The 17,157-nt window shown below is 39.9% G+C and overlaps 1 protein-coding gene across 5 annotated transcripts in view; it reads right to left on the bottom strand.

Annotated features, from left to right (window-relative positions):
• The window catches only part of LOC117087718 (zinc finger protein 85-like), a 62,692-nt gene that overhangs the window by 42,603 nt on the left and 2,932 nt on the right, over window positions 1-17,157 (bottom strand). For 2 of the 5 annotated variants that reach the window (XM_033218268.1, XM_033218269.1), the window contains exons 2-3: window positions 9,322-9,448; window positions 8,722-8,817 (exon numbers count right to left, since the gene is read on the bottom strand). The exons of 1 other annotated variant lie outside the window; for it this stretch is intronic. In XM_033218268.1, the coding sequence (XP_033074159.1) occupies window positions 8,722-8,817; window positions 9,322-9,448 (223 nt within the window). Of the gene's footprint in view, window positions 1-8,721; window positions 8,818-9,321; window positions 9,449-12,996; window positions 13,138-14,439; window positions 14,812-17,157 lie in introns of those variants that run through there. 2 more of the 5 variants (XM_033218271.1, XM_033218270.1) reach the window with 2 other exon arrangements.

The following is a 17,157-nucleotide window of genomic DNA, read 5'->3' as shown; positions in this document are numbered from 1 at the left end:
CTGAACCGAAGGGTAGGCTTATTGATCATGGTTCTGGACACAAAACAAAAACACTGCCATATCCCACTGTAGATTTAGCTACAGCTCACTTGGCCTTGGTCCTGCCACTCAAAAAATCTTCCAAGAATCCAGGAGGATTCATTCCCACCTGAGATTCAGGTGACAGGTCTGAAGATCCTGGTCCTGCCTGTGCTCCCTGAATAAGGCAAAATCTGTCTCTGTCACCTCTCAGTCATGGTCTGGAAAAAATCCTGTCCGCACAGAGACCCTCAGGAAAAAAACGTCCATCTGTGCCCCTGGATGTAGAACTGTCAACACTGACCCAAATGGGAATCCTTAAGTGGCACTGAAACTTTGCTCCAGTTTCATGCAGACACAGGTCAGGAGCTTTGCTCAACCTGGGACCTGCTGGAAAACACACACATCTGTGCCCCTGGAGCTACACTTGCTGACATTAGTCTCACTACGAATCTTAAAGTAGCCTTGTAACCTAGGTCTACTTTCTGTCAACCAGGGTCTGGGAACAGTCCTGCTCACCCAGAAACCTGGAGGGAGACACGTCATGGGCCCAGAGACAGCTGAGATTTTGGTCTCAGCTGTGTATCCTATAGCAACCCGATGAATCAGTTCCAGACCTGCTCAGCTGTGATCAGGGGTCAGGCATGTCAATCAGTGACTTGTTCAATGACTGGATGAAAGCACTCTCAGAGACTCAGCAGAAGCCACAACTGTCCACATCAATTCTATTAGCACCCGACTCTGCAGAAACAACTACAATTCCTTATCTTAGAACCAGCCCCAATGCTCACGAGCCTGAAGAAAGTTGTCTTCCCAGAGAACAGACAGGATCCATGACTATCTATGCCCTGCTAATAGTTCTCTCAACCATAAAACCCACTGCAGACCCAGTAGCACTCATGTAACACGGCTCCAACACACTCAACTGCAGTATTAGTCAAAATCTCATCAGCTCAGGATCCGAAAGAAGAAAGTATTTATTTTCCAAAACTAGTCTATAATGACTGGAAGAGATGTGTGCTCCTTCACATTCAGGGACATAAACATAAGCCTACACAGATTATAAAGAATCAGGCAAACCATCATCACCAAAGGAAACTAAAAAGTCCTAGTAATCATCTCCAAAGAAATGGAGATCTGAAAGTTGGCTGATGAAGAATTCAAAACAATCATCTGAAAGAATTTCAGTGAGATGCAGAAGAACACAAATAGATAACTAAAAAGTTTTATAATACAATACTTGAACAAAATGAGAGTTTTAATAGAGAAATAGAAACCATTAAAAGGAACAAAATAGAAATCTTGGAACTAGAGTGAACGATGAAAGAACTGAAAAAACTGTAACAGTTTTAACAAGAGACTCAATCATGAAAGAAAAAAAAAGCAAACTTAAAGACAGGTCATTTGAAAGTAATCAATTAGAAAAAAATATGAAAGCATGAAGGAAGCATATAGCCTGTATAGTATATCATAAAGTGAACAATTATACATATTTTAGGATTTTCAGAAGAAGAAAGAAAGAGGAAAAAAAGATTAAAGATATAATGTCTTAAAACTCCCCAAATCTGGAAAAGGATATGAACAACCAGTTTCATAAAGCTCAAAACACCTACAGCAAGAAGAACCTAATGAAGATTCCCCTGGGACATATCTTAATTAAATTGTCAAAATTCAAAGACAAAGCAAGAATCATGAAAGCAGCATGAGATAAGAGATTCTTCACATACAAGGGAAACTTTATAATGTTATCAGTAGATTTTTTAGGAGAAACCTTACAGGCCAAATGGGAGTGATACTATATATTAAAAGTGCTGAAAGAAGGAAAATTAAACAAAAAAGACAACTAAGTAGGCTACACACAACAAAGCATCATTTAGAAATAAAAGAGAGATGAAGATATTTTAAGGCCTTCCCCCTCACCAAACAAAAAAGCTAAAGGAATTCATCACCACTAGACCTGTCTTGAAATGCTAAAGGACTAAAGGGAATTACTCACATTGAAATGACGAAATGCTAACTAAACATGAAAACAGTAAAACTACAAATATCACTGGAAATGGTTAACAGTGAAATTCAGGATACTCAAATACTGTAATGGTGGTACATAAATCACTTTTAATTCTAGTATAAGAACTATAAAACAAAAGTATTTTTAAAAAGTATAGCTACGATAATTTGTTAATGAATACAAAATATAAAAAGTTTTAAAATGTGACACATATAGTATAAAATGTGTGAAGGGGAGGAAAATTGTAGGGTTTTTCTATGCATAAAAGTTGAATTATTATCATCTTAAACTAGACTGTTATATGATGTTTTATGAAACTCTTATAACCACTGGGGAAAAAAAGAAACTGTAGTAGATACAAGAAAAAGAGAAAGTAAAGTATATAAAAACAACAAAAACAAGACAAAAAATTAACATAACCAAATCATAAGAGGAAAAAAGAAACAAAATAGAAAACAAACTTATAAGAGTTACCCATCAATAATTACATATAAAGAGATTAAATTATCCAATAAACAGACCCTGAATGTCACTTCCAAAATTTAGGTTAAAATTTAATAGCCACTGTGATAGAATTAAGAAGTGGGACTTTTAAGAAGTGATTAGGCCATGAGAGCTCTGCCTACATTAATGTATTAATGTCCTTATCACAGCAGTGGGTTAATTATCACAAGTGTGCTTTTGTTATAAAAGGGAGCTCTCTCCCACTCATGCCTTTGGCCGTGTTATTATGCAGCAAAAAGGTCTACACCAGAAGCCAATGTCACGCTCTCTGCCTTCCTTGCCTCCAGAATCATAGGCTAACTTGTATTCCTTATAAATCACCCATTTCCTTATAAAATACCCTGTGATATTCTGATATAGCAGCACAAAACTGATTTAAAACAGAGAGTGGCTGAATGAATTTTTAAAAATCTAGTGACAGGTTGCTTACAAGAGACTCACTTTTGATTTAAGGACAAACATAGGCTAAAAGTGAAAGAACTGGAAAGGCTATTCCATACAAATGATAAACAAAAGAGTGCAGGCAGGGGTAGTTATACTTACATTAGATAAAACAGACTGACAAAATCTGTCACAAAAGACAAAGGAGTTAACTATATAAGAATAGGTTAATTTGTCCAGAGGATAGAGCAAGTAAATAGACATATGCAATATCCAATACTGGAATACCTAAATATATAAGGCAAACATTAACAGAACTGGAAGGAGAAATACACAGAAATACAACAAAAGAGAGTGTTAGTACCCTACTTAAAAATGGATAGATCATTCAAGCACAAAATTAAGAAAACAGTGCACTCCTATAACACTATAGACTAAATATACATATATATCCCATCCAACAATATGAGAATATAGTCTTCTAAGAATACATGAAATATTCTCCAGGATAGATCACATGTTAAACCAAAAGTAAAAAACACTAAGTCTTTTCAAATTTATAAAGATTAAAATTATATCAAGTTTTTTTTCTGATTGCACTGATATAAAACTGAAAATCAATAGCAGAAAGAAAATTGGAAACTTACAAATATGTAAATATTAAACAACACACTCCAGAAAAATCAATGGGTTAAAGAAGAAATCAAAAGAAAAATCTAAACTTACCCTGAGACAAATGAAATTGGAAACCCAAGAAACCAAAACTTGTGTGACGCAATCAAAACAGTTCTAATAGTTTATAATAATAAAGTTCTACATTAAGAAAAAAAAAAAAGGCCAGGCGCCATGGCTCACGCCTGTAATCCCAACATTTTGGGAGGCCGAGGCGGGTGGATCACGAGGTCAGGAGATCGAGACCATCCTGGCTAACACAGTGAAACCCCATCTCTACTAAAAATACAAAAAAATTAGCCGGGCGTGGTGGTGGGCACCTGTAGTCCCAGCTACTCGGGAAGCTAAGGCAGGAGAATGGCGTGAACCTGGGAGGCAGAGCTTGCAGTGAGCCAAGATCGCACCACTGCACTCCAGCCTGGGCGACAGAGTGAGACTCCGTCTCAAAAAATAAAAAGAACAAAAAAGATGTTGAATAAGCAATCTAACTCAATTCCTCAAGAAACTTGAACAAGAACAAAATAATCCCAATCCCAATGTTAGCATAATTATGGAAATAATAAGAATTAGAACAAAAAGACTAGAAAGACAATAGAAAAGATCAAAGAAACTGAGTGGAGTTTTTCAAAGAAAACAAAATTGAGAAACTTTTGGCCAGATTAAACAAAGGAACAAAAAGAGAGAGGACTCAAAAAATTACAAATGGGCTGTGTGCACTTGCTCATGCCTGTAATCTCAGAGCTTTGGGAGCCCAGGAGTTGGAGACCAGCCTTGGCAACATGGTGAAACCCCTCTCTCCAAAAAGTACAAAACTTAGCTGAGCATGGTGGTATGCACCTATAGTCCCAGCTACTTGGGAGATGGGAGAATCACCTGAGCCTGGGAAGATGAGGCTGCAGTGAGTCATGATCATGCCACTGCACTTTGGCCTGGGCATCCGAGTGTGACCCTGTCTCAAATAAATAAATACATAATGAGTCATGGCAATTGACAACACACAAATACAAAGAATAATAAGAGACTACTATGAACAATCATATGACAGCAAATTGGATAACTCAGAAGAAATAGATTCTTAGAAATGAATGACTCACCAAGATTAAATCACAAAGAAACAGAAATACTGAACAGACCAATAATAAGAAAGGAGATTAAAGCAGTTATAAAAAATCCAATGAGAAAAAGCCCATGACCAAATGACTTCATGGGTGAATGGTATCACACATTTAAAGATTAATTAATGTCCATCCTTCTCAAATTCTTCCAAAAAATTGAAGGGAAAAAACACTGCCCCTTAGTTTGCATGTAATGAAAAGTGGGTATATGAGTACATGACTGCAGAACTGCTCCTCTCAGCACACTGCCTACAGGGGAGCCTCACTCCACAGGAGCAGTCATACAGCTGCAACACTGCCAGCTCAATAAAGCTGTTTTCTTCTACCACTGCCTTGCATTTGAATTCTTCCTGAGTGAAGCTATGAACCTTCCCAGGATAAGCCCCAATCTGGGGGCTCACCTGCCCTGCAACAAGAGCAATTAGGTAAGGAAAAGAAATAAAAAGCACTCACATCAGCAACAAAGAATTATAATTCTCTCTGCTTGCAGATTAGGTGATTTTATATACAGAAAACCCTGAAGAGTATACAAAAAGAGTTAGAGCTAATAAACTCATTCAGTAAAGTTGAGGTCACAAAATTAACATATAAAAGTTAGTTGCGTTTCTACATACTAACAATAAACAATCTGAGAAAAAAAGTTAAGCAAACAATCTAATTTATAATAGCATCAAAAGTATAAAATTCTTATGACTCTATTTAACAAAGGAACTGAAAGATCTGCTTGGTAAAATCTATAAGACATTGATGAATGTAACTGAAAAAGACACAAATAAATGGAAAGATATCCCTTGTTCATGGGCTGAAAAGACTAATACTGATAAAATGTCCACACTACAGATCACAAAGTGATCTACAGATACAATGTAATCCCTATTAAAATTCCAATGTCAATTTTCACAGAAATAGAAATAAATTCTAAAATTTATTTTATTTTATATATATTTTTTCAGACAGAGTCTCGCTGTTGCTCAGGCTGGAGTGCAGTGGCGTGCTCTTGGCTCACTGCAACCTCCACCTCCTGGGTTCAAGCAATTCTCTTGCCTCAGCCTCCTCAACAGCTGAGATTACAGGTATGCGCCACCACACTTGGCTAATTTTTGTATTTTTAGTAGAGACAGCGTTTTCGCCATGTTGGCCAGGCTGGTCTTAAACTCCTGGCCTCAAGTGATCCACCTGCTTCAGTCTCCCAAAGTGCTGGGATTACAGGTGTGAGCCAAGACATCTGGCCTTCAAATTTCTATAAAACCACAAATGACCCCAAATAGCCAACACAATCATAAGAAATAAGAATGAAGGTAAAGGCATCACACGTCTTCATTCCAAGCTATTACAAAGCTATACTAATAGTGAGTATTATATTGACCTAAAAAGACACATAGACCAATGGGACAGAACAAGGAAACTAAAAATAACCCCATGTGTATACAGTTAGCAATCTTTGACAAGGGCACCAAGATACACAAAGGGAAAAGTATGGTCTCTTCAATAAATGATGCTGGAAAAGGTGGATATTTATGAGCAAAAGGATGAAACTGAACATTTATACCATATACAAAAATGAACTCAAAAAGAATTAACACTTAAATGTAAAACCAGAAACTGGAAAACTTTTAGAAGAAACACAGGGAACAAACTCTTCGACATCAGCCTTGGTGCTGAATTTTTAGATTTCACACCAAAAAAGCACAATCAACAAAATTAAAAAACAAAAACAAATGGGCCTACATCAAACTAAAAAGTTTCTGCACAGCAAAGGAAACAAAGAACAATGTGAAAAGGCAACCTAAGGACTGACCTAAGGACTGAGAGAAAATATATCTGATAAGAGTTTCATATCCAAAAGATGTAAGAATCTCACACAACTCAATTGCCAGTAAAAGTAAATCTGACTTAAAAATATGCAAAGGACCTGACTAGAAATTTTTCCAGGGATGACATAAAAGTAGCAAACAGGTTTAAGAAAAGGTGCTCAACATAATTAATCATCAGGGAAATGCACATCAAACCTCAATGAGCCATCACCTCACATTCACAGAGAGATACCACAATGAGATATCAAATCATGAGATATCCCCCACACTGTTAGAATGGCTACTATCAAAGAGACAAGAGATCACAAATGTTGGTGATAGTGTGGAGAAAAGGAAACGTTGTACACCGTTGGTGGAAATGTAAATTGATCCAGCCATTATGGGAAAAAGCATGGAGGCTCCTCAAAAAATTAAAAATAAAAATGCCATATGAACCTCTAATCCTACTTCTAAGTATATACCTAAAGAAATACAATCTGGCAGAAGCAGTGGCTCACACCTGTAATCCCAGCACTTTGGGAGGCCGAGGCAGGCGGATCACTTGAGGCCAGGAATTCAAGACCAGACTGGCCAACGTGGTGAAACCTCGTCTCTACTAAAAATACAAAAAAATTAGCCAGGAGGGTGGCACAAGCAGGTAATCCCAGCTACTCAGGCGGCTGAGGCAGCAAAATAGCTTCAACCTGGGAAGTGGAGGTTGTAGTGAGCCAAGATGGCGCCACTGCACTCTAGCCTGGGCAACAAAGTGAGACTCCATCTCAAAAATAAATAAATAAATAAATAAATAAATAAATAAAATCAGTATGTTAAAGAGATATCTGCCCCCTATGTTCATAGCCGATTATTCACAATATATAGTGGATTATTATTCAGCATAATGAAGAAGGTAATCCTGCCATTTCTGACAACATGGATGAATGAACCAAGTGGACACTATGGTAACTGAGTAAGATAGAGAAATACAAATATCAGTTATTTGTGGAATCTAAAAAAAGTTGAGCTCATAGAAATAAAGTATAGAACGGGTCCCAACAGCTGACAGGTGGTAAAACTGGGGAGATACTAGTCAAAGAGTACAAACTTTCATTTAAAAGATAAATTCTGGGGATCTAATGTACAGTATTGTGAATACAGTTGACAATACTCATATATACTTAAGGTTTGCTAACACAGTAGATCTTTAATGTTCTCTCCACAAAAAAACTGGCAACTACGTGAGATGATTAATATGTTAATTAATTTCATTGTATTAATCAATACACACTGTATACATATATAAAATCAAATGATCAGGATGCACCTCTCAAATAGATATAATTTACAAGTGTGGGGAAAAAATCCACATGAAAGAAGGAAGGAAAAGAAAAAAAAAGGAAAAGAAAGAAAACGAACATAAAGAACACATTCTCATTACGCTTCCCACTTAACCAGACAAAATTATAAAATGTTATGAATATATAAGGTAAGAGTTGAAAGTTTACTACATACTGAACAATGTTCTCAGCTCCCCATAGACATTTATTAAGAATTCTACATAGTAAGTAATATATTAAATGATTTTAAATCTGTGGAATTTGTGCATACAGATATTATATTTCTAATCTTAGTTTAGACTAGGAAAGATGAAAAGTTGAAGTGAAATACAGGATTAGATTTTTTTTATATTTAGGAAGATGTTTTGCACTCTGATGAATTACTGAGTCTCAATTTTTGTAGGATCATCTTGGAAACCACCATAGGATTAGAAATTAATATACCAGAAAATATGTGACATCTATCCACAGAATTCCTGGGACTTTTGAAAAAAATCCTACTGTCCATCACTCATCTCACACATTTCTGACATGACACAAAACCAGAACTTTAAAAGTGGTTCCACACAGAGGTAGAAACATGCCCAGACTTTCCCAGAGCCCCCAAATCAATGCAAGGGCAGTCAGATCACACAGGCCCTCACAGGCCAAGGGGAGCACTTTGGCTGTCACTGTGAATTTGATGGTGGATCACAGAAGGGGAAGGAGAATCATCAGATAATTTAAGAACATGAGATAGAAGATGTCCCTCTGTGACAGCAAGAGAAAGAAATAAACCCAAGTGTCTCAAAAATCATTTCCATTGGAGAACTTCCCAATCCATACTCCAAGGTCTGGTTCTTTCTTGACCACTGGACCTCTCGCCCATGTCATCTACTTCATCTGCTCCCACCTACCTGGCTGGATGGCTACTGTCTCCTCACTCTTCACATTCCAAGGCTCTTTCCTTTGCTCCAAAAAGGTGATCAGGTCCGGCTTAGAGACAGCGAGACCTGTTTTATTAGAAAAAGTCACATGACTCTTGCTGGGAGTTCTTTAATTGCCAGCTCAGTAGGATACTCAGTAAAGAGGGAACATTATAGAGGATCCTAGAAAATTACTTCCCCAAACACTGTTTCCTGTCAGCTTCTTTACAATATTTAGGAAGCATTTTAAACAAAGGAATCCTGAGCTTCACTTCCAAGTATGACTAAATCAAAAATTAGGAGAAGGAATTGGATTTTAAAGTGTGGGCAATCATAGTTTATGTCACTCCATTTCTAGAATCACCACTAAACTACAGTGAAGCTTCAACATCATCTCAAGAAAGAAGGCAAATGTCAAGATCAAACATTAGGAAGTCTTTTCTACAACAAACCCACAATTTTTTTTTCCTGGAAGCAGGAATCTGAATTCATTCATATAAAGCATAAGCTCCCAAGTGGCATTCTACAAAGGATAGAAATAAAACCCTTAGTTATCAGATATTAGATATTCCAAAGGCAAGTTATCCTCACCCAGAGAGACCAGGTTTCTGTAGTTCTCTAACATCACATCCCCATATAAAAGCTTCTGATCTGAGTCCAGGTGTTCCCACTCCTCCTGAGAGAATTCTATGGCCACATCCCTGAATGTCAACAGTCCCTGAAATAAAAATAAATAGCACATTGACTATGTGGCCATGGGCAGAGTTCATCATTTGACAAACCAAGATGAAATAAGAGAGCTAAGAAAACTGACTCTGATTTATATGAGTGACCTGAAATATTCCATAAGATACTTTTAAACACAATATTTTCTAATGTATTCTCTAACTCTGTGGAAAGAGAATGATATAAGATCCACAAAACCAGTGTAGATACTATGCCTATATAGAACATAGAGTATAAAACTAAGGCATCAAGGCCAGGCGCGGTGGCTCATACCTGTAATCTCAGCACATTGGGATGCCGAGGTGGGTGCATTACCTGAAGTTCGAGACTAGCCTGGTCAACATGATGAAACCCCATCTCTACTAAACATACAAAAAATTAGCTGGGCGTGGTGGCACACGCCTGTAATCCCAGCTACTCAGGAACCTGAGGCAGGAGAATCGCTTGAACCAGGAGGTAGAGGTTGCAGTGAGCCAAGATTGCGCCACTGAACTCCAGCCTGAGCAACAAGAGCAAAATTCTGTCTCAAAAAACAAAAACAAACAAAAAACAAAAAACTAAGGCATCAACATAGGAATATACACTTTTGAGTCTATATTTACATCATCCACAATCAGTTGTGTATAATTCTCAGGTGGAAAAGTCATGGTGACTTAGAGGCATACTTCTCAAATTGTATTGTATTCAACAGTAAACTGCAGAACTGGTTCAAATGCAGATTCTGATTCAGGAGATTTGGGGCTGAGGCTGGGGCTGCATTTCTGCATTTTTAACAAGCTCATAAGTGATGCAATGCCTCAGGTCCAGAGGCCACACTTTTGAACAGCAGAGAGGTAGAATTCAGGGATGATGTGGAATTGAGAGTTTTATGAAATGTACAGGTTATAACATAATAGCAAGAATAGAAGAATCCTTTTTGAACATTTACTATTTCCTAGATGTCATCCTAGCAGTTTTTCATGTATTGATAAAACCATAAAAATAATCTATGTGAGAAATAATACTATTCTTCCTCTTTAATAAAAATATTTTACTAACGCTTCCCTTCTGTCTCAAGCCTGAAAAAAAAAATTTTGCCAAATATCTAGTATATAGTAGAGCTTACTTTATTTTTTATTTATTTATATTTATTTATATTTACTTATTATTTATTTATTATTTTACCCCAGTATCTAACTTAGAATTCATTTCAAAGGGACATAACAGGCCAATACGCAGAGATAAGTATAAAAGAGTGTTCAGAGCAGGTGTCACAACTGAGAAGATGATGAAAACAGGAAGGCAGCAACACAAAACTGATCAAATGATGTTTATGTCATACGCACACACATACATAGAAATGGTAACTATACATACATGAAAAGTGACAGAACATTTCTTAATTAAGAAATATTTTAAGTTGTGTTAAAACTATAAAACTCTTTATGGATGATGCCTTTTTCTGTTTTTTAACAAACTATGAAGACTAATATATACAATGATATAAATTAAAAGAAAGAGCTTCTATTTCTGAGTCTAGTTTTTTTCCCCCAAGTTTTTGTTTTATTTATTCTAAGTGCTGTGTTATATTTTAGACTATTAAGACAGTAGATATATTAATTATATGTTAATTGTTATCTTTCTCTGAAAATACAGAGAATAAAGAAGTGTATGCTTGTGAAATTAGTAAATTAAAAAGGAAACCTACAGAAGTGAGGCTTATTTCAGAACTTCCAGTTTCAAAAACCAGTATTTACAGTCAACAAACGTGAGAGCCTTCACTCTCCAAAGCAACCCACAAGCAAAGGGAAACTAGAAAGCAATAGGAGTCTCTGGATTAAACGAGATGGTTTATACGCATCACTCAGTAAATCCTCCCTCCTAGATCCTCATTAACAACAAAGAGAAGAATAACTAGTGAAGGAATCCAGCAGAGAGCACCTGAACCAGGGGAATGAGCTGGTTGTACACCATCGGCTGTAATGAGACGAACTGGTATCAATGCTGATGTACAGATGGACCCATAATCATTATTGTGATATCAGTGGGGGAAAAAAGTAAATCATGATCTGAGTAGAATAATAAAATCTGTGGAGGAACATACAGGTGGCCATATTTCTTCAAACTGGCCATGTGACCCTACTTAGAAGCCTGGGCTGAGAACCACTGAGCTAAGCATTCCTCTCAAGCTTCAATATGCATACACATCATTTGGTATTCTGGGGCCTGTGCTAAGGACTGTGATTCTGCAGGTTTGGAAAAGTTCCACGAATCGGCTTAAGACCCATTATCATTAGCAGACAGCTAGAGGAAGCGGGCACAGCACACAGAGTCCCTTACACCCAATACTCTAATCACAACGCAAATACTTTTCATTCACAGCGAGGACCACCAACCACTGTCCTGAAAAATCACATCCTTTGCCAGCCATTTAAAGTCTCCAGAGGCTGGAGAGGACAGTAACATCTAAGTCAGCATTTGGAAAACAGCATGAATACATGCATGAAAGCAGTGTTTACTGAGCTTGTACTATGTGCTCACAGGATGCACTGTGCTGGCAACATCACATGGTGTGAGTTAAGCCACATAAACCCCTGGGATGTGGGTCCTGAGTATCCCATAATTCCCTGCAAGATTTAGATGATGGCCCAGCCTTTCTCTCTCTTCTTCTGTTTCCCTGTCACTATAAAAGCTAACTACAGACAGATGGGAGGGATACGGAAAAGAAGGGTGAAGTTTAGTTCATAAGGATTTCTCACTGTCGTCTTTACATTGACTTTGTTACTACTTGCAGAGCAACTACTGGATCTGCAGGAATGGAAAAAAGGTTGCCAGGTGGGATGTCTCTAGAAGCACTGTTTCAACGAAGAAAAAAATTCAGGCCCCCGTATTGTCCTTTGCTCCCATTTAACTGTTTTTGGGTTTGGGGAAATTGTGAGCACCAGCTCTGGAGAACCAGCAAGAGCAACCACTCAGAAGTCTGATCTCCAACAAACAGTTCTGCGAAGGTAGGTTCCAAGGTGGGGCCAGACCTGAACCAAGTTCAGAAGAGGGTGGATTTGGGCAGGGTTAGGGCAGACCAAGGCAAGGGGCATGGGGCAGGCCCTAGGCTTCCCATCTCTATGTTGCTGATGTAAGTCCTGTCTTTCCTAAGCCTGACCACAAGAACTTGACTCCCAGAGTTTTTCTGATTTTAAGTGTTTGTTTCATCCTTAACTATTTTGTAAATCCATTAATAAGCAATTTAGTCAAAACATGTAGGGCCTTCTGGGAAATTATATTAAAAACCAAATCAAGAGAAAATCAATAGAAATAATAACAACTCTTCTGTCCATGGGTGGCACTTTGGGTGGTGACATCAGAACTCACAATGTCAACATAAGGGCAGTGTCCCAAATCAAGCCCAAGTTCCCCATATACCTCCGTGCTTGCACAGGACTACATCATGCTGAATTTGGCCATTATCCACCTGCTCTAGACTGAAAGTTCCTGGATGGTAGGGACTATGGGTGCTACAAGTGTTGATCTAATGGCCATATGAAATGGAAGCAATTGGTTTACCTATCAGTATGAGTCTCCAGAACTCCTCTTTGTTCTTCGTCCACGTAGTAGAAAACTGGAGCAAATCCCATTTGGATACCAAATAAACAGATTCCTTCTGAGAGTGGAGGAACAAATCCTGGATAATGCATTCCTTTCCCTCTGAGATGGAAAGAAATTAGACCCTGTTGTCAGCCTGACCTCAGTCTGCACAAGACATCACCAAATGTCTCAAGGTGCTGGTGAGGGAGTCCCTGGTGATCCTGTGCTGATGCCCCGGTAGTGATTTGGGCAGGACAGACTCAGGCTGACTCTGTGGGGCCAGATACAAAGTGGAACTGCCCCAGTGGAGCCACAGATTCTGGATCCAGGTGTAGTATTACCTATACCTGATCAGCTAACTCTTGGGTACAAGAAAGAACAAAATTACCCTACTCCAGTAACACAGCTCACAGGTAGGTGTAGTTTTATTCATGGCTCTGGACAGTGGTGGCCCTGCCCTCCCTCTGCTAAGATGCTGCTTTACACTTACAGATTCTGCCACCATATTCTGCTTAGACAAGAAGGCCCTCACAGAACTACAGCAGCTCACTGGACAAGATCTGGAAAACTTGAAGGACCCCACACAAAAAGTAGGGCTTTACAAGGTCTACGTCAATCTCTCGTAATGCAGAAACTGTCCCCTGGATTTTCTATAAATCCTCAGTCCAAAGTCTGGCCCTGCCTTGTGGATCCCAGGTGGAGACCAGCCTTTATGTGCAGACCCCAGACGGAATCAACCTGGATCTGCATTCTTGGGTGTTGCTGTGAAGAGAGGAAAACTAGAGGAGATAGCCCCTCAGGAAGGCTGCTCTCACACATCCTGGAGAACCCCAGGACCTGGGTTCAACTTTTAGGGCTGCAGATTTAGGTGTTGGAGGGGCAGGGAAGTGGCATGCACCCTCTGCAGATTCATGGGCATTTGGGCAAGAGGATGAAGGGAATGTTGAGATTCTCAGGCCTACTCCATGCATGTGTGTGGGCCTGGTTGGTTTCCAGCCCCCATGGTCTCTGAATCAGTTTCAGGTGTGAAGATGCCAGGGGCATGACAGAGCTGGAATGGCTAACTGATGCCCTGTGAACTTATTTTTGTAGAAATCTGGCCAACTGTTCTAGAAGTGATTAAAGATTCCAAATAAGCAGAAAGACCATTCTGCCTGCAGATTTTCGGGGCAATGGGCACTTTGCTGCACAACTGTGGGTTGTGACGGGAAGTCTTCGAGGGAATGTCGCCTCTAGAGTGAGGCCTGTGGCACCTTACATTTCTCAGTGTTTAGGAAATACAATTAAAAACAGAATCATCAGAAAAACAATGCACAATGGTAGAAAAGAAAGAAAACTGTTTTATGACACAATCACACCAAATGTGAAGGACATTACATACAATCTGCTAAGAGACTGGAAAAACAGTCACTCATGACTCACCATTAGTCCTCAACAGAAGACCTGCCAGCACCATTTGTTAGAGAGAGTGCATCCTAAATTCACCTGGGAACTGGGAGGCCATCTGTGTTTTTTAATCGGCCTTATTTTTCCTTAAATAAGGACAAATAAACTTCATGTCTTCGTGACAGGTAGATTTGCAACTTGGAGCCAGGGACCTGAAGGTAGATGCCTGCTCTCCTAGAGAAACTGTGAGATATGGGTCTATCTTCTTTGCTACCTATATTTCAAATTAATGATTCCCAGTTCCTAGAGAAAGAATGTCCCGAATCAAAAAGACTGACAGCCAGGCACAGTGGCTCACATCTGTAATCCCAGCACTTTGGGAGGCTGAGGCAGGCAGATCACCTGAAGTCAGGAGTTTGAGATCAGCCTGGACAACATGGTGAAACCCCATCTCTACTAAAAACACAAAAACTAGCCCTGCGTGGTGGCAGGCACCTATAATCCCAGCTACTTGGGAGGCTAGGCAGGAGAATCACTTGAACCCAAGAGGCAAAGCTTGCAGTGAGCCAAGATCGCACCACTGCACTCCAGCCTGGGCGACACAGCAAGACTCCAAAAAACAACAACAACAACAACAACAAAGATTGACAAGAGACAAAAGATCTGTTTAGCTGTTACAATGATTTAGATATACTTCCAAAAGGCAGAAAAATATTTACATATAAAAATTCTCTAAAGTAAATGATTCAAGAAAAGGAAGGAGAGAAACATGTTTTCCCTTATTTTCAAGAAGGGTTAAGTCATATATTTTTAATTTGTACTTGTTCTCACAACTGCGAGATCTAGGGCCACAATCTTGAATTCACGGACATCTGAATTCCAGCAGGCGCTGGATTCAGGCACCTGAGGATTGGGCTTGGACACACTGCGTGCACGTAAAAAAGGGGTTTGTGGGTCAGGCACGGTGGCTCACACTTGTAATCCCAGCACTTTGGGAGGCGGGTGGATCACTTGAGCCCAGGAGTTTGTGACGAGCCTGGGCAACAAAGTGAGACTCTCCCTGTCTCTACAAAAATTACAAATATTAGCCAGGTGTGGGGGGCACATACCTCTAGTCCCAGCGATTCTAGAGTCTGAGGTGGGAGGATCACCTGAACCCAGGGAAGTCAAGGTTGCATGATCATGCCACTGCACTCCAGCCTGGGCGACAGAGTGAGACCCTGTCAGGGTCTGTGGGGAAGTTAAAAGGCAGAAAGGAAGGTGCTACTAAGAACTCTCGAATAGGGGGCAGTGCAGAATTGGTGGAAGGACTGGTTTGTGCTACAGATACTGGCCCAGGCGGGGCTCTGACTTATTCCTGTGTGCATGCAGGCAGATGAGACTATGATTGGGTGTTCCACAAGCCTAGGCTGATGGAGGGACTGGGTTGCTGCTGCAGTTTCAGGGTCTGGGGACAAGGATGAGCCAGGAGTCCTCTAGGCACTTGTATGGGAATTTTGGCAGGAAACTCTGAGAGCAAAGGTGCTACGGGCACAATTCCTGAGGGTCAAGTCTTGTCCTGAAAGGGGCGTGGCCACGTCAGTGCCTAGTGGCTGTGTTCAGAGTGGGTGGGAATTATATGGTAGCAGCACAGTGGGGGCAGGGGTCTGTTCTCAGAACTTCTTCCCTTTCTATCCTCAGTCGCCTCTCTCCCTGGGAGGAGATGTGCAATAACAGGACAATGTGTAGGGTGACACCCTGTGTGCAGGAGAATACAGCCTCCCTTCCTGGAGACAACCAGAGTCTCTCTCCAGCCCAGGTCCCTGTGCTATCTTTTTTCCAACAATAAATGTGTGGAGTGTGTTGAACACCAGCCAATTCTCCAACATCAACTGGTTGTCCAACAACTCAGTTCTGACACCACCCAGAGGCAGCACAGACCCCACAAGTTCAGACTTCAGTGCCACAACACTGCCCCCTCTACAGATGCCAGTCACAATTCCCCAGGGTCCATCTATACTTCTGAGCTATTGCCTGTAAGTTAAGGCCTCCCATAATACGCTACTCAAGTTCATTAATTTTATACAAGGACTCACAGAACTCAGCAAAGACTGTAATTGCACTGGCCAGTTTATTATAAAAGATACGACTCAGCCTAATGGAAGAGATGTATAGGGCAAGAGAAAGGAGTGGGGAAAAGATGGGGTTGGTAGTTAACCCTGGGAAGCAGCTGTGATGAAAGAAATCCCCCTTCCTTTGTGTTCTGCAAGAGCAGCTTACTGCAAAGAATCCTCTTCCCGTTATGACTTAGATGATGCTCCCTGTTTTAGGTATCACAAAGCCACAGACTCTCCTATTTCATTTTTCCCCCAAAATAAGCAATTAAATAAAGAATTCTGTCTTTGGTGGTCAGAACAAAATATGTGTTAACCAAACTTGCTGAAGTTTCTCCCCTTCCCCAGGTCCCTGGGCTTTGTCCCACCCACAGCCTGAGCCAACGTTCAATCCCTCTTTATGCCCCTCCTAAGAACAGGCTGACTTCAGGGTGAAACATTCTCTGATCAGGGATCTGATTTTGCCCCAGAGTCGTGCCCTTCCCCTCCCACCTTTAATCATGTTTGCTCCTCCCTATGAAAGAAAGGCCTTTTCTGCTTCAACTGTGAGATGCACAAAAATCTTACAGTTGGTATTTTCCTCCTCTTGGAATACTCCTTTAGTATTAAGGAACTTCTTACCTATATCCAGATGTTTTATTTGACAAAGTCAAGAAACAGC

The sequence above is a fragment of the Trachypithecus francoisi genome, unplaced genomic scaffold (assembly GCF_009764315.1).
Source record: "Trachypithecus francoisi isolate TF-2019V2 unplaced genomic scaffold, Tfra_2.0 Lachesis_group10, whole genome shotgun sequence".
Lineage (NCBI taxonomy): Eukaryota > Metazoa > Chordata > Mammalia > Primates > Cercopithecidae > Trachypithecus > Trachypithecus francoisi.
This window is presented reverse-complemented; position numbering and strand designations above follow the sequence as displayed.